The following is a 22,289-nucleotide window of genomic DNA, read 5'->3' on the forward strand; positions in this document are numbered from 1 at the left end:
TAAGAAGTAGCATAAAAAATACTAATTGAACCATCAGTATCTACATCTCACAATATTGATATTTTAATGAAAAAAAGTTTAATGCACTCAGTGGAATGCTGGTGAGTGTCTTTAAGAGATAATGAATCAACCAGCAAATCCTGACCTTAATTCAAGTTCATTTCTCTAGATGACACTGTCTTTTGTGACAATCTTCTTTGTGGAATTAGAGCTGTGCTCTTGCTGGTTCCTACTCAGAGGAAGTTGTGCAGGTTCTCACAGTTGGTGCAAAGTTAAGGCCAAAGCTCAGGTCCCTGGGCTTCCAACCCGTTCCCCTGCCCATCCCCATCACATGGTGACCAGTTGTCTCCACCAGTGTCCTGAGTTCACAGGGAAGAACCAAGTATCCAGTGACAGCTCATGAAAATGCCTATCTCTGCAAGACGGCGGCCCAAGTCTTTCTTAGGAAGTCCACCTCACTGGGTGATTAAGGAGGCAGAACTCTGCCCTCTGTCACAGCAGCTGCCATTACACACCCCCATCTTCAAATAGTTTCTTAGGTTCAGGGAAACTCTTAGCAGTCACTCTTTCCAGCTCCAAGGAGGAAGAAATTCTGCTCAGGACCAACTATCCACAGACCCAGGACAACCCTCGGCTGTGCTCACGTGGATCTGAGACTGGTGACAGAAAAATCCACAGACTCACAAACGGGTGTAATTCAGACACAGGATTCTGAGAAGTAGGGGAAAGCGTGGGTTCCTTTCACAGGGCAGCCCGCCCTGCCCTGCACTGAGATCACTTACCAGAGGGTATCTGCCCCCCTTCTGTACCCAACAGTGACCCCAGTCCCTGCAGGAACCCCGTCCACCTCTTACCACCCCCACCGTCAAACACACACACCTGCAGATTGCTAACATACAGGGACTAGCTATGCTTCTGAATACAACGACGTAAAACGCGAGACTGCTAAAGTTAAAGGACGCACAGAAGAAAACCTCTGCTGTGGACGGGACCACAGTCCACAACCTGCGCCCCCCACCACCCGTCTTGGCTCCACTAACTGCTTAACTGGAGGAAAAAACATGAAAGCCGAGGGTGCTCTCTGCCCTTGACGTGGGGCCTTCAAATCAGTTTGCTTGAGATTTTGTTTTAAAAGCAGGGTGACGTTTTTTTCAGCTTAGAAATGACACTGCACATGGAAGTGCCATCGTGGTCCAGCGGCCAAGACACCGCACTTCCAGTGCGGGGCCTCGGGTTCCGTCCTTGGCTGGGGAACTAGGATCCCGCCTGCCTCACGGTTTGGCAGAAAAATTTTTTTCATCTTTAAAAATTAATTGATTGATTAAAATAAAATAGCAAGAAGGATTTACTGTATAGCACAGGGAACTGTATTTAAAAAAAAAAAGAAAAAAAAAAACCACTGTACAAAAACACAGAGAGCAAACTCTCCACTCAGGGACACAGTCTGCAGGCCAAAGGTCAAGAGGGATGCCTCATGGTCAAGACCAAGTCACAGGTGTGGCTGTGAAACTTGGCGATGCTTGCTGAGGGAGGGGTGGTGCCCAGTGACCCTCTCAGGGGACAGAGGGGCTTCCTGTCTAAGCAGTATAACCCTGAGGACCCTGATGTCCCAAAATGCTCATTATGAGACACCAGGGTTCATCAAGGGGGCCAAGTCAGAGGGCAGAGGATGTGGCCATGCTGGACCCTGAGGGCTCCAACCCTGCTCTCTGCAGGCAGGAGGCCAGTGAGGAGCTGCCCAGTCAGCCTGTTTCCAAATCCCCACTCATGGCCGTCAGAAACGATGGGAGAAGTGCCCGGCAGAGAAGAGTCTGGGCATGGGAACACGGCCACGGGGACAGTGCCGGGTGCTGGGTTAGATCCAGTCAGGGAGCCTCCCCATCAGAGGGAGAGCAGGCATTCTGTGCAGAGCGCAGCCCCCCAAATCCCCGCCCAGCCCCACAACGGCCAGCTGCTGAGGGTCCTGACGACCGTGGTGTCATTGTGGGCACAGGTGACCAACACACAGAGTTTCAAGGAGCAATTTGAACATCATTTCGGTTCTACTACAAATCAGGTTTCGCTTGGGAGAAATTTTATAAATTCTTTTAAGTAAGCGATAGATACTTCATGATGATCTTAAATAAGTTGTGGGACTTCCTTCCCTGCTGGTCTCTAAGTCAGGACCAATAAATCCAATAACTGAAGGAGGAAGTTAACCTCCTTTAAGGAACTTATTATGACACCTCAAAACGGGACTTTTCATGTCAGGATCCATAGTAACAGTTCATCAGAAAGGCAACTAAGTTACTGAAAGGAAAAAAAAAAAATCTCTGGGTGGACAGTCAAATGCCTAAAAGTCTACATGAGAACAGAACAGAATGAAGGCCAAACACGAAGAGGGCAGTGTGTTTAGCCTTTAACTGAAGTGTATACATTCTAGAGGGTCTCTCTGGTGGCTAAGAGGTAAAGAATCCGCCTGCCAACACAGGAGACATGGGTTTTATTGCTGGATTGGAAGATCCTGTGCAGAAAGGAAACGACAACCCACTCCAGTATTCTTGCCCGGGAAATCCCATGGACAGAGTGACCCTGAAGGGCTACAGTCCATGGGGTCGCAAAGAGTTGGACAGAACTTAGCGACTGAACAACAAAATAATACATTCTAGAGGGTGCTTAACTAAACCAGCTGAACACTCACGACATGAATGAAATCATTCATTAAGGTTCCATGAGAGATATTATAAAATATGATGAATTTTAAGTATTAAGCCTATTCATATTCTAATTTCCCATTTTCTCCTCAAAAAGACTCCGAAAATTGTAAACTCTATGTCTTATGAATGTACCTCAAAGGCCAAAGTAAAACGCTGGTGGTTAATTACCAAAAGGTTAATGTAATAATTTGACATGACATCAACCACCAACAGTGCTATGGGAATTTGAGACAACAGATGCCCTTTAGAGTCGAAGGCAGACTCACGATCATTGAGCTCCCTGCAAAGAGGCTCTCTCCCCAAAGGGCTGGATACTTGCACACCTGAGTATGGCAAAGTCCATGTCAAACAACATCAAAAGCTGCAGAAGTCACTGCTCAAACACGTTGATACAGAAGACAAACAAAGAGGAAAAGGAGCAGGTGTCAGGGAGACACAGGGTGCTGAGCTCTCATCATGGGAGCAGAGACACAGGAGAGCCTTCGCTGCACTGCCCCAGGCCCTAGAAGCACAGACAGGACGCTCCACCGTCAGCAGGAGGCTTGGTATTCACACAGAGCAGAAACTTAAAATGCTCTCAGAGGAAATGAGCAGATTCCTCCTACAAACTGGGTTTACTTTAATAACAGTCACATCATGTGTTCAAAAAGCCAGCAAAGGGAGTTTAGATTATTTTTCTATCAAGCTATGAATCTTGATCTTTTCATCTTAAGCTACAAATCTTTCCCTGTGTGTGGCCTGCAGCGTGAGAGAGATTTGAACAAGCCTCAGTTGAAATAAGGGATGTCTGAACAGTCTACACAGGGACTGGAACTTTTCATCAGGGATTACACTGTGAAATACGACTGTTAAAACTTCTCTCTGTGATTACATTGTGAAGTGTGAATGTTAACATTTTCACCAGGGATTACATTGTTAAAAACCTGTAAAGCACCTTTATTTCACTGAATAATCCTTCAACAGGCACAAGCCTGGATCCTGAAAAGCTTTTCCATGTCACCATGAACCGTGAAAGGCCTCATGACAAGGCGGAGACATTTCATCAGTGATATGACAGGTATACAAGCAGATTCCACTCCCAGGTGGCCTAGTGGTAAAGAATCCACCTGCCAATGCAGAAGACTCAAGAGACACGGGTTTGATCCCTGGGACAGGAAAATCTCCTGGAGTAGGTAACCTGCTCCAGTATTTTTGCCTGGAAAATCCCATGGACAGAGGAGCCTGGAGAACTACAGTCCAAGGGGTCACAAAGAGTCAGACACAACTGAGCAACTAACACACATACACACCAATCCCACGACTTACTCTTTCCCAATTTCTCTCAAAATCGGGACCAAAGCCAGACTATTTCCCCAATCACCGAGACTGCAAGCTTCAAATCTTTCCCATCTTAAGGTTGTACCAAGCTTTTTCCTTAGGGAAACCTGTCCTGATTCCCTGCCTCCGGGTTCCTCGGTGGGTAAGGGGGTAGGGGTGGTACTGGTGGGTAAGGGGGTCTTTCCTGGCCACTCTCGGTAATGCCAAAGGGATTTTCCTCATTCATAGGGCCAGACCCGAAGGACTTAAAAATCCAACCCCTGGGAGGGGTCCTGCCTGCTCACCACACTGGGTCTATCCAGTCATCAGGAAGAAAAGGAATTTATTGGGTTGACCCAAAAGTTGGTTCAGAATGTTACAGGAAAAAGGCAAATGAACTTTTTGGTTAATAAATGCACGTATCAATATCACTGTCATCCTGATGCTGCTGCTGCTGTGGCTAAGTCCCTTCAGTCGTGTCCGACTTTTTGCAACCCTATGGACTGTAACCCGCCAGGCTCCTCTGTCCGTGAGATTCTCCAGACAAGAATACAGCAGAGGGTTGCCATGCCCTCCTCCAAGGGATCTTCCCGACCCAGGGATAGAACCTGCATCTCTTATGTCTCCTGCACTGACAGGCAGATTCCTTACCACTTGCGCCACCTGGAAAGTCCCACCCTGACGATAAGTGTCTTTATTATTATTTTTTTTTTGATAAGTGTCTTTTAAAGAAGATTACTTTCCTTATTGGCTTTAGATCTATCAGGTGAATTCCCATCTTAACAAAAAACAGTGAGCTATTTCATATAGTTCTAAATAGCCTAAAGGAAACGATTCATTTTCTCTTTCCAAGAGAATGTTCATGTACAACTGGCTGTATTTCAGGGTAACAAACACTGGTATTTGGTTCGATGTTGCCAATACCCACAAAGGGTACAAAGCAAGTTTCCCTGAATGCTTTCTAACACAAGAAGAAAAAGGAAAAAGGAAAGACTGTACCTTTGCCAGATTTTGGGGTTTTGACATATTTGAATTTGTGTCTTGAACTTGATCAGGGATTTGCACTCCAAAAGACCATCCTCCGAGCCTGGGGAAGTAAACAAGAGGTTAGAGCTTCTGCCAGGCAGCACCAGGCCCTCCTAGCAGAGGGTGTCCCCCACCCACCACACCGGTCATAGAGGCCATAAAACAGTGGCTGCTGAACTTCCAGGCTCTGGGTCGCAGCCCCCTGGGTCAGCCTGCGGCGGGATGCGGCCTGGCCCCAGGCAGGTGTCTGAGGAGGGTGCTGAGTTTTTAGCAAGGATGGATGAAGCCACCCACTCCTCACCCACGTTAGAATATGAGCCTCTCCGAACTCACCATCACGTTAGGAAGCATGCCCCGTGCAGGACTTTGCTGTGCTCACCTGTCCGGCTGGTATTCTAATTAACGGTCATTTCTCCTAAAGATCAGCTGTCAGTACCCTCTGGTCTGTCCTGCTCTTCTGAGTTTTCAGCCTGTTTTGACTTGTTTTCTTCCTCTTGCTTCTTTCATCCTCTGTTCACACACTGTGTCCTGCCGGCAGGAATCCCTGGCTACTTCGATTGGGGTGAATCTCCTTCTCTTTGGGGTTCACACAAGACCTTACATTTCCATTTCCTGTGTTGATTGCTATGCTGGGCCTTAACTGTCTTTTTTGCCAGTTCATCTCCTATACAGCTCTGTGAGTTTCTCCTGGGATGTGGGGTGAATTACATCTTTCCTCTCCATATCCCTTGGGTTATATACTATATTTAGCATTTATGAAGCTTCTAAAAATATTGAACATTAGAAATAAAAACACACACTAAACTTTGTTTCCCAGTCTCTGGATAAAGGAGATTAAAACAACAAATTTCCACCATTGTGCCTGGATTTTGAGCAGAAATTTGGGGCAAAAGAAGAAGGATCGATTCCCACTAGGCTCAATTTAATTCAACCATTCATTTCAGAGACTCAATCATTCACTGATTGAGTGCCTTTTGTATACCAGATACTATTCTAAGTCCTGGGCACACAAGTGCCCACCTTCAAAAATCAGAGATTCCTGGATGTGTTCAAAGGCACAAAGGGAGGGCAGCAGGGGCCAGACATGGTCCAAGAAGCATCAGAAGGAAACAGAACCTGGGGGTGGGGTGGGAGGATGTTCTAGGCATCACAGACACACCATGCAATGATGCATTTGTGTTGGGAGGTCTCAGGAAATTTGATGGAATAGTGAGTATGATTGCAATTTAAATCAATGAGCAGCTCATCCCTATCCTCTCATCTAGATTCCCCCTCTTAGGCTCAAGGAAATGCAGCACAGAATAAAACCTTGCCGCAAAATCTCTTAAGAGGGACTTTAGGATACCATGGAGAGCTTCCCTCATTATGCTGTGAACGTCTCAGGGCTTATCCTCTAAAGCAGTCAAGCTGCTTCTGGCTCCCCCAGGTGACACTCCATGAACATGACTCCCCCACTTCCCCCGGGGCCAGAGTGAAAGTCAGCAGGAGGAATCTGATTAAGTTCTGCAGCACTGCTTTGGAATTTTTATGAGTATCAAGGTTAGCAGGAGATTTCTGAGCTTTGGAGAACATCAGCATTTGAAACGATCAGATTTCCTAAGCAACTCTGAGAACAGGAAAGATACAGCAGAGGTTTCAAACCCACCTCAGTTTTTCCGTCGGTGCCAGCAAATACTCCTCCAGGGGGAGGCCAGAGAGGTTGAGAAGCTGGTGGCCCAGGTGGTTGGTGAGGTAGGGAGCCCTGGAGCTCTCATTGGGGCACTTCTGCAATCATTTCCAAAGATGGGAAGTAGAAGCTTGTTCACAACCCACACGCAGGTTTCCCGAGACTACTTAAGCAAAGTCAATGTGACTCTTCCCAGCCCTCACTTTTTCAGTGACTCATCGGTGGCCTTTTTATGTTCTGATTCCTCGTGTCTCTCTTAAGAGTCACCTACATTTGAGAGTTATACCAGAATTCTGCTGCGACCTTTGCCATTAGTTAGATTGGGGGACTTCCAATCCTTTCCTATATATAAGTTGGGCAGATGGGTAAGAATTCAAAAGGGAAAATACATTTTCACTGGGGTCATCCTGCATTTGATGAACCACCAAGAGAGTCAGAGGTTGATAAGCGAGAAAATTCAAAAGAATGTGTTTCTTCCCTAAATGCCTGAAACAGAAACTAAACTCCTCTTCTGCAGCCACTCAGAGGCTTGGAACCTGGAAATATTTGCCCGGCAGGGCACCTGACTCTCTCTCTCCTGAGGGCCTCTGACTCCTAAAGAGTGGACTAGCGTTTCCGGAAGATTCTGCCAAGGCACCTATGCGCCACACACACACACAAAACCAAGGATTCTTTAGTCACATAAATTAAAAGCTGCCTCTTTCCCACTCCTTGTGATTTGAGCATCTCACAGGAGCTATGGCAAAGAGACCTGTTACATGGGGCTTTCTCTGACATTTCTGAAGCTCCCTTGGCTATGGAGCTTCTTCACAGGAAATGCTTTTCTCCTTGCACACATATTTCTGAGATCTCACAGTTAGAGCGAATCAACATCAACCATTCTGGTATTCCTTCATTCATTCCTCTGATACTGACACCCAATCTAATTCCAATAAATTTCAGGGAACTTGTAATAAAAAGTACCACTCTAACAGAATGAGTGAATCAAGGCCAAAGAATCAGAGCATGGAGTGAAAACTTATAGGGTTCCTGAATTAATGGAATAAACAAGATGGGGAAGAAACAAATCACTGGGTCCATAAAGAACTTGGGCAGAACAGCTGGTCACCACAAAGGAGCAGCAAATAGAATCACCAATGGCCAAGGTCAAAAGGGTAACATGCGGCATACATCAGTGGCCTCTGGTGGGCCCCACCTGGATGTCCATGGTGCTATGTAACTGCCCCACCTGAGTGCAGACATTTGGTCTAAGAGAAGAAAGGAGACTAGGTCTATCGAAAGGAAGCCTTTCTAAAGTCACTGCACTATTAGGAGGGCTTCCCTGGTGGCTTAGACAGTAAGAATCTGCCTGCAATGCAGGATACATGGGTTCAATCCTTGGGTTGGGAAGATCCCCTGAAAAAGGGATTGGCATCCCACTCCAGTATTCCTGCCTGAAGAATTCCATGGACAGAGGCTACAGTCCATGAGGTCCCAAAGAGTCAGAACCAACTCAGCAACTAATACACACCCTGTGGACCACTAAACAGAAAAGACTTATAAACATGCGCACATGGTCATTTTCTTAAAACTCAATTTAAATCAAGATTTTTTTTGTCTTACTTTTTTCCTGTAAATTAGGATAGCCATATCTGTTTGTTGATTTTAGCCAATAGGCCTGTGCCTTTTACCAACTGCCTCTTGAGATTTCCTTTGAGATGAGTTCCAACCAGTTATCCACATAAACTTCACTCCATTCTCAACAGACTGGACATTACTCTCACTGTAACGGCGGTAACCTACTTCTGTGCGCCATTGTATCGCTCAACCATAGTTAGAAGAGCCACGTGATATCTTAGATTTTTAACATCCAGCTTTCAAAACTCAAATAAAAATACAAGAAACCTGAGGTCACTGCCTTGAAATTCTGGGAAACTTCCCCCCAAAGTGCAATTCTAGCTCCACTGTTGGACTGCCGCTGATTGCGACCAATGGAAAATGAATGGGAGGGTCACCCTGGAAACCACATCATGACACCTTTCCAAGAAGCACCCAATCAAGGAAACCTAAGAGTCATTTAGTCCAAAAGTTCATTTAGTTACCAAAAACGAAGATTTTTCAGATGAGGGTGAATTCATTTTTTTTTTAATTGGAGTATAAATCCTTTACAATATTGTGTTAGTTTCTGCTGAACAAGGAAGGGAATCAGCTATATGTGTATTCCCACTCTCTTGGACCGCCCTCCCACCATTCCCCTCATCTCACCCATCTAGGTCATCACAGAGCACCTATGGAAGCAATCTAAATGTCCATCAACAGGTTAATGGAGAAAAAAGAAGCGTGTGGTGTGTATATATATACGTATGTATATACATATACATATGTATATACACATGCATTAGTGTTAGCCATAGAAAGGAACAGAACTGGACTTTTGCAGAGATGTGGATGGATCTAGAGTCTGTCATACAGAGTGAAGTAGGTCAGACAGAGAAAAGCAAATATTATATATTAATGCACATATATGGAATCTAGAGAAATGGTCCAGATGAACTTATCTTCTGGGCAGGAACAGAGACACAGACGTAGAGAATGGACATGTGGAAAGGGAGGCAGGGGAAGGGGAGGGTTGGGTGAATTGGGAGAATAGGTGAACTCACTTCTGTTCCTTGAGGTTTAGGCTTTGAGGAAACCTACCAGGCAGCCACAAGACTCTTGGACGCCCCGGGGAGAGGAAGGGTCGGTGTGCCAGCAGGAAGAATTCTCCCTGAGAAAAAAAAGGAGAAGGTGGGATGATACTCAGATCACACAGCTGCTGCGTCTCCACGACAGCATCCCCCAGACCCAAGCACAGCTGATGAGAGCATCATCTCCCCATGATGCAGAAGGCAGAGTGCTCACGCTTGTTTTCATGGCTTGAGCTGTTAATCCGATGACAATGTTTTATTACAATCACATGAATATTCCCAATATATTAAATGATGCTCTCACTCTGTCCACGGAGGCTCCCTGGGGGCTGTGATGAACCCTAGGGCTCCTGGTGGCCAAACCAGGTACCCTCAGCACCAGTGTAGCAATCCCCAAACACAGGAAGTTGCTAGCTCCTTTTCATCATGTGACATCATAATTGATCATTGTTTAAAGAAAAGCAACTAGTATTAAATTTCTGTTATGAAAAACAGTGGTGCCACAAAAACCGCTATGAAACCAATTCACTGCAGAGTTCCAGAACCTCTGTATTCCAAAGCTCCCTATCACTGTTCTCCTTGTTAGTCCACTTGTTTTGATTTTTTTTCAGCCATGTTTACAAATCGAAACCTGCTTTAGTACTAATAATTGTTATTTACTCACAAATTGGGAGAGAAAAGAGGAAATTAACTTTTACTGAACTACGGGCACCTGGCTAGATGTTTTCACCACAAACATCTGCAACCTCACTTGGGAAGAAGGACTGGGGTTCTCAGAGGTCAGGGGCTCACCTGACATCACCCTTTGGAAGATAGTCTCCCGTGCTACAAGCCCTCGCTCTCTGCTCCAGGTCTCTAGTGTTAGAACATCAAGGTGAAACACGTCCAGTCCAATGAAAGGAACCCTGCCATTTCTATTAACCAGGTCAGCAAAATACAATTTCCATGTAAATTTCTGAAATATCAAAAATTTCATGGCTTCCCCGATGTGACTTTCTCGGTCAACCAGCCTATGGAGACTCCTGTTTTGAGCCTTGAAAGTGATCAGGGAGACAGCATCCGAGGGAGTAATGTGCTTAATCAGACTGCTTGCTGTATCTGATAATCACTTGGAAAAAAATTACTCCACTTAACACTTCTGAAGCTTGCAGCCTTCCTTGCTTCCACTGCTAGTCTTCAATGACTGTTAGCAAGTATTTACAACATAAATGCATTTCTTTAAAATGTCCTCTTTGTCTCTTCCAAATCCTCCACTGGTTTTTCTCTTAGCTTCCAGTTTAGAGAGTAAAGAGATGCACCTTGGAGCTGCACAGGGAGCAGCAACAGCACTTAACAAGTTCTAGATGTGGGAGCCTCCCAGCCTCCAGAAGTCCTGGGAAGCTGTGCTCACAGAGGGCGCAGGCGATGGGAGATGTGGGATCAGACTTATTCGAATCCCTCCAACGCCAGGACCCCGGGTGGTGTGTGGCCCACCAGCCAGGCTCACAGGACACACAAGCAGTGACATCATCCCAAGGGGGTGCCTGACATGGTCCCTCTGTCTGATGGGTCTGGAGAGGCTGGACTGAACGGGTCTCCTTGACGCAGGCCCGCCTGCCTGCAGTTTTCAACATTCAGATGTGCACTTTGCATCTCAGTGCCAGAGAGAGGTTCTCAGGACCTACTCTCAAGAGGGAAGGTTCTGGCACAAACCTGCCTGAAGGAACAAAAGTCTCAGCACAGGGTACCCTGTGGTCTGAGGGGACACTTGCTCACTTGCGAGACGTGGGAGCACTGTGATGCTCAAAGAGCAGAGGGAGGTGAGTCACGCCCACACCACTCAAGAGAGTCTTCAGCAGAGCTGGGATGTGGGCTCTTGTGGCCCCACCCAGAATCTGGGTCTCCCCTAGTTTTCCTGGGTGCTCGATACGTGCATTCTGGGTGTGCTTTAGATTCCTGACCTCAACTTCCATTGCCCCAAGTCCTTTGCTGCCTGGAAGCTGTCACAGCTATGCCAGGAGTGAGGACCTGGTCTCATGAGCCTGGGAGTATGGAACCTTGAAGATGACTGCTTGTGCTGCTGCCGTCCAATCATGGAAACCAACCTGACCCATCTTCCCACCTGGATTTGAATGTGCCCTGGAAACAGAAGACTTGCTCACTGCCCTTCTGTTCTATGCAGAACACTATCTAGAACCAGTGGGGAAAGTGTTTCACTTGAGCTATAGCAGGGACACCAAGGCTGCAGTGTCACCAGACATGAGCCTTGTGACATTAACCTCAGTGTTGAAATCTACCCATCTGCTCCTAAAATTTAAGTTAGGCATCATCTACTACAATAGGAAAACAGATAGTTCACTTCACATTTATACCACAATAGCTCTTTCGGGGGACTTTTACTGCCTTCTGCCTTGGTTCAGACGGTAAAGAATCTGCTTGCAATTCGGGAGCCCAGGGTTCAATCCCTGAGTTGGGAAGATCCTTTGGAGAAGGGAATGGCAACACTCTCCAATATTCCTGCATGGAGAATTCCATGGACAGAGGAGCCTGGTGAGCTGCAATCTATGGGGTCACAAACAGTTGGACATGACTGAATGACTATCACTTTCTTCACTTTTCTGCCTGAGAAGAGGTAAAGTTGGGGATTCAATACGCTCCCTCAGTAGAAGCTCAGAGTCTGAGCAGAAAAACAGTCAATAAACAGAATCTCATCTACTGTCTTAAAATGTGTCTGCTAACTCATAATCAAATGATGGCTAAAGTCTGCCCACAATGGAAAATGTAGATACTGAATTCAATGTTGTTTTACATTTATAGAAGCAAAATTATTTGTTTTAAATAAAACCTTGTATTTCAACCTAGACTTCAGTAAATAAGACTTAATTGTGAGACATGGAGAGAAATTATTACAGATGTAAGTATGCAAAGTGCCTCCTTGAATAAGACGCCCTCCTCCAGCTTTTGGTCATGCTGACCAAGGAAAAGCATAGAAATGGTTAACAATTAGGAAGGAGTTAAGGGACCCCGTGGCTTTCACAGAGAAAGAACAAGAAGCAGAAACAGACCAGGAAGTCAGAGGAAAGGCTGAGGAGGGAACAGTGAGGATCTGCAGGATGTGGGGTGGGGGCAGAGCTCGGGGGTAGGGGTGAGGCAGGGGGGTCTGGGGGCTACTGACTCCCGGCAACAGTCCGTGAGGGTAAAATTGACATCTGAACAGAATTTGGGACATGTTCTCCTGTCCTAGCACTGATTCTACCTTTATCCCCCCTCTTGAAAGGCCAGATAAATAGCTTTTTCTTTTCTGCCAACCGTTCTTTCTTCTTTGTTGCCAGGTTGGGCCCGGACTAAACCCTGTAGGGCCCCAGATTATATTTCAATTTCTCAAAGGTAGACAGTTTTTACATCCTGCATGTTTCTTTAGATGAAAGGGAAATAAAAGCATCACCATGGAAGCTTTTATTTAGTTAAATTAATTACTTCCTTTTTCAAGAGAAGACTAAAGTAAAACGATGTAATTAATTTTCTATTAATTCTTCCTCACTGAGACCAGTAATAGTTATTCAGTCTCGTATTCATTACCAACATCAATAATGCACAAAACGAGTCATCACAAATTAGGAAAACATACACTGTATGATACAGCATTATTGTCTGGATTTTAGTATTTATGACTGAAAAACATACACTTTAGTACTTAATACATCATTATGGTTTTTTATCACTTCCCCATTTGCAAGTTCCTAAGTCCTCCATCAATCCTGGAGTAGATCCTCAATAAATAACAGTCAAGCAAAGTGAGAGAGAAGACTGTTTATGAAGAAAGGCATGCTTTATCAAGGTCTCATCTCTATACTATTAATATCACTTTCAAATCTTAGAAAAAAAATTTTCAAATTAATTCACCCCCATACTGATGTTATTGACTTTTTAACCTTCTTTAGTAAAAAAAAAAAAAAAAAAAAACACACAATTAATCTTTTCATAGGTACAAGTTTACCCTGAAAAGTAAATAATAAATATTAATAATAACTATTTCATATTTAATTGTTACTTTGTTCTTTTAACAGTTTCATTCTTTGGAGGTTTTAGTAAGTTAACTGAATGCTATTCATTACTGACGTTACTAATTGATTCTTGCAATGATATAAAGCCTGTATTTACAGAGGAAGGGAAGGGAGAGAGATGGAGCTTCTACTGGGTCATTTTATCAACAGACAGCGTGGCGCATGCTCAGTCCCCGCCCTCTCACCCGGCTACTGTTCTCCCTGGAGCGGGAACAGGTGCCAGGAGATCCTGCCAGCCTATGGGTCACCAGCTCGAGCCTACACTTCCGCAAAGGATGTCAGGTACTTACAGGTCTGGGTATGAGTCAGCACAGGGCGGGTCCTGATCCCTAAACTTCCGCAAAAGCACATGGGCGAGCTCCAGGCCATCGTTGTCACTGCTGCTCATCCTGAGACAAAGGACAAGGGGGAAGGTCAGTGCTCGGCCAAGAGTTCTCAGGACATCCTGCCTCAGAGCAAGCCCCAGGCCCACCAGGCCAGGCACATGTTCCCAGCCTTGCAGACAGAGCTCATTGTTTACCTTGTCTATGGTGATGTCAACCAGGATGAAGAGGCATTGTAAAAGCACAGTTTCGCCACCACAGATAAACCCATTTTTATATATTTGCATTCGAGTGCATCATTTTTCTCATCTTTTCACGTAAAATTAAAATATTACTAACTCTAGCATTTTTGCATGTTTTTTAAAAATTAACTTTAAAGGCTGCATAATACTACATCATATTAACATATTAAAGTCCATAAAACTATTCTCTTAATGCCAGAACTCTGGTTTGCTATGAATATTTGCTCTACTACATAGCCCAGTAACAAAACTTCTTATATTTGGTTTTCTGTGTGTTTCTCTATAGGCTTCCCTGACAGCTCAGCTGGTAAAGAATCTGCCTATAATACAGGAAACCCTAGTTCAATTTGTGGGTTGGGAAGATCAGCTAGAGAAAGGGATAGGCTACCCACTCCAGTATTCTGGCCTAGAGAATGCCATAGATGGTATAGTCCATGCGGTCTCAAAGAGTCAGATACGATGGAGTGTTTCTATACAGGCTTTCCAGGTGGCGCTAGTGGTAAAGAATCTGTCTGTCAATGCCAGAGTCACAGGAGACGTCGGTTCAATCCCTGGGTCAGGAAGATCCCCTGGAGGAGGAAATGGCAGCCCACTCCAGTATTCTCGCCTGGAGAATCCCATGGACAGGAGCTTGGCAGGCCCCAGTCCACAGGGCCACAAAGAGTTGGACACGAATATGTAAACTACACTGAATATTTTCTTGATAGGAAGCCCTAGGTATGCTTTAAGTACACAGTGAATTATAGTCTCTAGCTTAATGGCATGAATCTCAGAAGTTAATTAGCAGTTCAAGCAGCATCCATGGGAACCAAGCCCTCCAAGATGGTATCCCCTTATTGAAGACACCATCAAAGATAAGACACACTATTCCTCTAGACTGGGGGAGATGTGGAAACAAACTTTACAGTAAATTTTATACATCAGTTTTACAAAACATCTTGACTTGAGAAAATGCAGAGGAAACAGTATTTTAAACCTGTCTAAATTAGGCTGATTAGGAGTGGGTCTTATTACAATTAATCACAACTATGCACATGCGTGTTAAGTTGTGTCTGACTCCTTGCGACCCCATGGACTGTAGCCCGCCAGGCTCCTCTGTCCATGGGATTCTCCAGGCAAGAATACTGGAGTGGGCTGCCATTTCCTCCTCCAGGGGATCTTCCCAACCCAGAGACTGAACTCGGGTCTCTGGCCTTGCAGGCAGATTCTTTATATCTGAGCCATCTGTGAACAAATTGTGATCTCGCCAATATGCTGAAATCATAGACCTAATCCTTCATCTCCACCCAGTTATCTTATTTCTCTCAACTGGATCTTCCTGGAAACCTCTTACCTTTCAGAAAGGACCAGTTTTAATGGAAAGGAAAGAGCAACTCATTACACCAAATAAGTCGTATATTTCTGCTGAGGACAACTTTACTTTCATACCTAAGCTGGAATGCAAACACTGCTACAGCACCCAAAACCAAAACGAATAATTATTTACAGGAAAACGCCACCTTCCCCACTCCATGAAATATAACCATGAGTTTAAAATATCCAGGTGGTTTACAACTGGCCTAATCTGATTGCCTACAGCCGTGGCCAGAACTCTGCAGTGATGAAAGATACTGAAATTTACGGCAAAGCTACATCTCATAAGTAGGCAGTGTGACCTCTGTATAAATAGTCTTCAAGTTTCTGACAAATGAGAAAACACTTTTAGAAGGAAAGGGACATATTTTCCAAGGAAATGTGGCTCGTAAAATGAAAACATTATTTGTGGCATCTGTGGAAATACTCTGAATTGCTCTCTTTTGACCCATTTATCCAAGAACAAATATGAAAGTTTGAAATTTTTTTTTTCTGAAAAAAATATTGATCCACAAAGTTGTTTCCTTAGGATAATTATTAAAAGCAAGTTTCAAAGTTAGGGTTTACTTTTACCACTTTTTTGCTTAGGTCTAAAGGTCACTTTAAAAAAAAAAAACTAGCTTTACATTATCCATGTTGCCATAAAATTCAAATGCTTGTTCTTTGTGCATGCATGCATACTAAGTCACTTCAACTGTGTTCAACTCTTTGTGACCCTATGGGCTAGAGCCCACCAGACTCCTCTGTCCATGGGATTCTCCAAGCAAGAATACTGGAGTGGGTTGCCATGCCCTTCTTCAGGGGATCTTCCCTACCCAGGGATCAAGCCCACGGCCTGTTCTTTAACTCCTTTTTTTTAAAATCTTCAAACTCTTGGCTGTATTTAGAGCACTGCTGGAAGCATGAGAAGCCTGTCCTTACTAGACTGCAGGAATTGGAAACAGTGCTAGATCGGAATTCCTGAGGCATCTCCTACACGGGCACTGCTTCCTCTCTGTCTGCACGTCTCAAAACTTCTGGTGCAGCAGCGTGGCCCAGGGGCTTGTTTGAGCTAATGAGGATTACTACATATCATCCCAAAAGTCTTCATGTTGTTAATAAGAGTCCCCAGGTCTCCTGGAGATCAAACCATATCAAGAAACGTGGGGCTTCTGGGAGGAAGTGACCTGCATGCGACTCTCCCCACCCTGCTTGCTGTCCAGAGCCCTGCTGCCCCAAGCCAGCCCCGGATCTGACAGGCATTGGCTCCCGGGGCTCCTGGGCTCCGTGCGTGCTTCCTCAGGCAGAGCTGTCTCAGGGCCAGGCAGCACAGGGATGGCATCTCAAGAACAACTGCAAAGCACCCAGGGCAAGGAAGAGAACGGGCCAGTCCTCAAGAGGATAGCCCTCAGAGACCCGCTGACTGCAACCTCCCTGGTCTCTTGGCCCCAAAGAGGAGCGTAAAGCTGAATGAGAGGGCAGACGCCTTCCTTCTCCTGAGCCGGGAGCAAGCAGGGAGCAGAGGGGGAAGGCGCCGCAGCTTGGGCCCCTCTGCACCACCCGAGCGTCTCAGAACAAACGCGGCCCCAGGGCCCCAGCAGCCAGAGAAACCCAAACAGCAAAGACACTCAGTGAACATGAGGTTGATACAGCTAGAACCAGTTAACATGGTTACATTTCCCAACAAAAACAAAGTCACTGAATGAGCAGACACCTTGAACCAAACTAAACAAATAAAGTAACAGTGACTGAGACTCACACACTACACAGGGCTTTCTATCTAAAACCAAGACATATGGTTTCAAGGAAACTGCTGAGCGTGAAAGGATATGATTAACTTATGCACCAAGATGCCAGGCCTCACCTCTAGTAAACCAGGACATAGGGTCACCCCACTAGGGCATCCGGGACCCAAAGCAGGCAGTGAGGGCGATGGCGAGCCCTAAGCAGCACAGCTGTGCCCGCTGTGAGGCTCTCCCCTCACCCACAGCAAACGTAAGAGACGAGAACTCAGATGAGGAAGGAACGTTTCCAGCAAAACTAATGATCTCTGGCAGCATCTTAGTTTTCCCCCCATATTTAGGTACACTCCTACTCTACTAAAACAAAAAGTAACAACCTGTAAAGTTGTTCTTTTCTGTTTAGTCTGAAATCAAAGACAAGAAGGGAAATATGCAATCTCTGATGGGTCCCTGTCTGTAAAGAAGAGAAAATGAGCATCGAATATGTAGGCTCCTCTGTTTCATCATTTACGCAACGTGAGAAATATCTTTGTTCTCACTTAAAACACTTACTCTTAGAAATGGAAGAAAATATTAAAAGATCTCTAACTCTCAGCCTCAAAATAATTTTGGAGTGCATTACTTTTATGAAAGATCAATACTGTGAGAGCTGGAAGAAATGCTCACAAACAAAAAACCATAATTACCAAATTAATAACACAGCAGAGAAACTGAATTGGTATTGGCAACCAACTCAAAGTATTTCAGTGCCATGAGCCCCATGAAGAGAAATGCTCACCTGCTTGAGAAGAAAAGGTTAGGATGGGACAGAGGAGCGGGGAAAAACACTGAGAGTGGTGATTAATTGTATGTGATGCTTGATATATTCAATATGCAAAGTAAAATGTATAATAACCACAAAGCGACTGAGAACATTCAGTCTTAAGAGAAACCTAAGAGCTGCCTAACAGAAACACAGTAGCAAGTCATGGCATCTAAAGTAATAGAGAGCACTTGGGAGAAATGAGCTTCCTCTCTCCCACGAATGTGGGGACTTTAGCCTGTTCACATGTATGTGACTGCAAAGAATAGTATCTGCCATACAGTAGGTGCATAATAGGGCTTCCGCCTGCAGTGCGGGAGACATAAGTTCGATCCCTAAGTTTGGAAGATCCCCTGGAGAAAGGCATACTCACTCCAGTGTTCTTGCCTGCAGAATTCCGTGGACAGAGGAGTCAGTTGGGTTACAGTCCATGGGGCCACAAAGAGTTGGATACAACTGAAGCGACTGAGCATGCACACGCAGATGCATAATAAATACTTGTTGAGTAAAAGAAACAAAAGTGTAATGGGACTGTCAGTTAGTGCACATCTGTAAGGATGGCGGTGGTTCCTGGTGGTGGTGATAGTGGTTGAGTGCCTAAGTTGTGTCCCACTCTGCACTCCCATGGACTGTAGCCCACCAGGCTCCTCTGTCCATGGAATTCTCCAGGCAAGAATACTGGAGTAGGTTGCCATTTCCTCCTCCAGGACTGAACCCATGTTTCCTGCACCGGGAGGTGGATTCTTTACCATTGAGCCACCAGGGATAATTTGGTAATATCTTCCCTGAAATTATTGATGGTATCCTGGAAAAACTTGTAACAGAAATGTGTGGTAATGGAAAAAATGGACAGTTGCATAAATCCAAAGTATTCCTACACCACTGTCTATAGTTGGAAAACTTATCTAAATAAATAAACAAATCTCTACATGCCCCTAAATAGACTGTTGACATAAATTATGGCCCCTCCAGTCAACATTCTACAGCAAGTCCAAGGAACCAGCACCACTGTACAAAAACAGATCCACAAACGCACTATCAAGTGGAAAAGCAAATGATGAACAGTGTTACAGTGTGAGCTCATCATTATAAAAATAAAAATGCATGCGTGTGTGCTAAGTTACTTCAATCTTGTCTGACTCTCTGCAACGCTAAGGACTGTAGACTGCCAGGCTCCTCTGCCCATGGGATTCTCTAGGCAAGAATGGGAGAGTGGGTTGCCATTTCCTCCTCCAGGGGATCTTCCAGACACACGGATCAAACCAATGTCTCCTGTGACTCCTGCAATGGAGGCAAGTTCTTTACCACTAGCACCACCTGAGAAGCCCAAAAGTAAAAATGCCTGGATTGAAAAATATTTTATGTAACAAGGGGTAGATGACACACCAACAGGTTTGCAGTAGGTAGGGCTAGGAGGAACATGTATGATTTACTTTTAAATTTAGGCTAGCCTGTACTTTATAGTACTTGCTTCAAAAAACAAACTTTGCAATTGAAAAGCTCAACATAGATACAGGGTTATATAACTTATAACTTAGAGGGTTAGATAGTTATAGCTTGTAATGGATATAACAGTTCAGTCGCTCAGTTGTGTCTGACTCTTTGTGACCCCATGGACTGAAGCATGCCAGGTTTCCCTGTCCATCACCAACTCCCAGAGCTTGCTCAAACTCATGTTCATTGAGTCAGTGATGCCATCCAACCATCTCATCCTCTGTTGTCCCCTTCTCCTCCTGCCTTCAATCTTTCCCAGCATCAGGGTCTTCTCCAAGGAGTCAATTATTTGCATCAGGTGGCCAAAGTACTGGAGCTTCAACTTCAGCATCAGTCCTTCCAGTGAATATTTAGGACTGATTTCCTTTAGGATGGACTGGTTGGATCTCCTTGCAGTCCAAGGGATTCTCAAGAGTCTTCTCCAATACCACAGTTCTAAAGCATCAATTCTTCATCACTCAGCTTTCTTTATACTCCAACTCTCACATCCATACATGACTACTAGAAAAATCATAGCTTTGACTAGATGGACCTTTGTTGGCAAAGTTGTCTCTGCCTTTTTAATATGCTGTCTAGGTTGGTCATAGCTTTTCTTCCAAGGAGCAAGTGTCTTTTAATTTCATGGCTGTGGTCACCATCTGCAAGTGATTTTGGAGCCCAAAAAAACAGTCTGTCACTGTTTCCATTGTTTCCCCATCTATTTGCCATGGAGTGATGAGACCAGAAGCCATGATCTTAGTTTTTTAAATGTTGAGTTTTAAGCCAGCTTTTTCACTCTCCTCTTTCACTTTCATCAAGAGGCTCTTTAGTTCTTCTTTGATTTCTGCCATAAGGGTGGTATCATCTGCATATCTGAGGTTATTGATATTTCTCCCAGCAATCTTGATTCCAGCTTCTGCTCTGTCCAGCCCAGTGTTTCTCATGATGTACTCTGCATTTAAGTTAAACAAGCAGGGTGACAATATACAGCCTTGACATACTCCTTTCCCTATTTGGAACCAGTTTGTTCTTCCATGTCCAGTTCTAACTGATGCTTCTTGACCTGCACACAGATTTCTCAGGAGGCAGGTCAGGTGGTCAGGTATTCCCATCTCTTTAAGAATTTTCCACAGTTTATTGTGACCCACATGGTCAAAGACTTTGGCATAGTCAATAAAGCAGAAGTAGATGTTTTTCTGGAACTCATTTGTTTTGTTGATGATCCAATGGATGTTGGCAATTTGATCTCTGGTTCCTCTGCCTTTTCTAAATCCAGCTTGAACAGTTGGGAGTTCACAATTCACGTACTGCTGAAGCCTGGCTTGGAGAATTTTGACCATTGCTTTACTAGCGTGTGAGATGAGTGTAATTATGCATTAGTTTGAACATTATTTGGCATTGGCTTTCTTTGGGATTGGAATGAAAACTGACCTTTTCCAGTCCTGTGGCCACTGCTGAGTTTTCCAAATTTACTGGCATATTTACTGCAGCACTTTCACAGCATCAGCTTTTAGGATTTGAAATAGCTCAACTGGCATTTCATCACCTCCACTAACGTTGTTCATAGTGATGCTTCCTAAGGCCCACTTTACTTCACATTCCAGGATGTCTGGCTCTAGGTAAGTGATCACACCATCGTGATTATCTGGGTCATGAAGATCTTTTTTGTACAGTTCTCCTGTGTATTCTTGCCACCTCTTCTTAATATCTTCTGCTTCTGTTAGGTCTATACCATGTCTGTCCTTTACTGTGCCCATCTTTGCATGAAATGTTCCTTTAGTATCTCTAACTTTCTTGAAGAGATCTCTAGTCTTCCCCATTTGATTGTTTTCATCTATTTGTTTGCATAGATCGCTGAGGAAGGCTCAGTAGGATATAAGCTCCTCCTCCCTGAGGAGCGTGACAGAAATCTGAACACTTGACCAGAAGAAGGCATTAGTCGACATTCGTCTTACACATTTAAAGCATAGCGTAAACAAGGGATGAGAGAAGGCAAATAAAGCACACAGTCAGAGAGGCGGAGCCCACTCGGAAGGGACCAGTCAGAACAGACACAGAATTCTTCACATGGGCAGGCAGTGGAGAGGGCTTTCTGATGGTCAAACCCAGACTCCACGGAGTAGGCAAGTACGAATAACCATGGGAGACAGAAACAAACTGAATAGTTTAAAAAAAAAAAAAAAATAGTTTATTCTCAGCTTTCCTTTTTGGGCCTATATTTGTTTAAATCTCATTCCAAAAGTGGCCCAAAGGTCAGCAGGCATGCAGAGCTGAGCTAATGAAGCTCAGTATCTTCATCAAGATGTGCATCTGACAAAAGAAAACCAACCCAACCTCCTGGCTGCCCGCGCCGTGCACAGCCCAATGAAGACACAGGCTCAGCGAGGGCCAGGTGCCCCGAGTCCTGGTCTCCACTCTGACGGGACTGGGCTTTGCCTCCCGGAAGGAGGAAGGGCCAGTCTTGGCACTCAGTGTAAAGACACCATGCAGGTGCCCAGCAACAATGCTCTGAATGCAATCTAGCAGAGCCAACCCGCCCAGGACAAGGGTCTCAGGGGGCCAGGGACATCTCTCGGGCCCCCAACCTCACATGAGTGAAACAGCACCCCTTGAAGCTCTGAGAAATTCCTACCTAAACGTATCTGGTGGCAACATTCAAACTGGCCTGAACATGCTGGCAGAAATAGGACTTAATTTGACTTGGAGCTGTGCCTGGACCCATCCTGTTCAGAGAGAAAAATCCAGACATTTCTCTGTAGAGGGGCATGTGCAGTTGAGGGCTGGTGTCTGGAAGCAGCCTTGAAGTGTTGGTGAAATATGCAATCTATATACTCTGCTAAGGGCTTCCCAGGGGGCACTAGTAGTAAAGAATCCCCCTGTCAATGCAGGAGATGTAAGAGACGAGGGTTTGATCCCTGGGTCAGGAAGATCCTCTGGAGAAGCAAATGGCAACCCACTCCAGTATTCTTGCCTGGAGAATCC

The 22,289-nt window shown here is 44.9% G+C and overlaps 1 protein-coding gene across 1 annotated transcript in view; it reads right to left on the reverse strand.

Moving 5' to 3' along the window:
* Positions 1 to 22,289, reverse strand: part of ABCA13 (ATP binding cassette subfamily A member 13) — a 366,717-nt gene that overhangs the window by 129,023 nt on the left and 215,405 nt on the right. Inside the window, exons 47-50 of the mRNA XM_065938900.1 lie at positions 13,684 to 13,773; positions 9,361 to 9,430; positions 6,664 to 6,782; positions 4,992 to 5,079 (exon numbers count right to left, since the gene is read on the reverse strand). Coding sequence (XP_065794972.1) covers positions 4,992 to 5,079; positions 6,664 to 6,782; positions 9,361 to 9,430; positions 13,684 to 13,773 — 367 coding nt within the window. The remainder of the gene's footprint in view (positions 1 to 4,991; positions 5,080 to 6,663; positions 6,783 to 9,360; positions 9,431 to 13,683; positions 13,774 to 22,289) is intronic.

This window comes from Muntiacus reevesi, chromosome 6 (genome assembly GCF_963930625.1).
Source record: "Muntiacus reevesi chromosome 6, mMunRee1.1, whole genome shotgun sequence".
Lineage (NCBI taxonomy): Eukaryota > Metazoa > Chordata > Mammalia > Artiodactyla > Cervidae > Muntiacus > Muntiacus reevesi.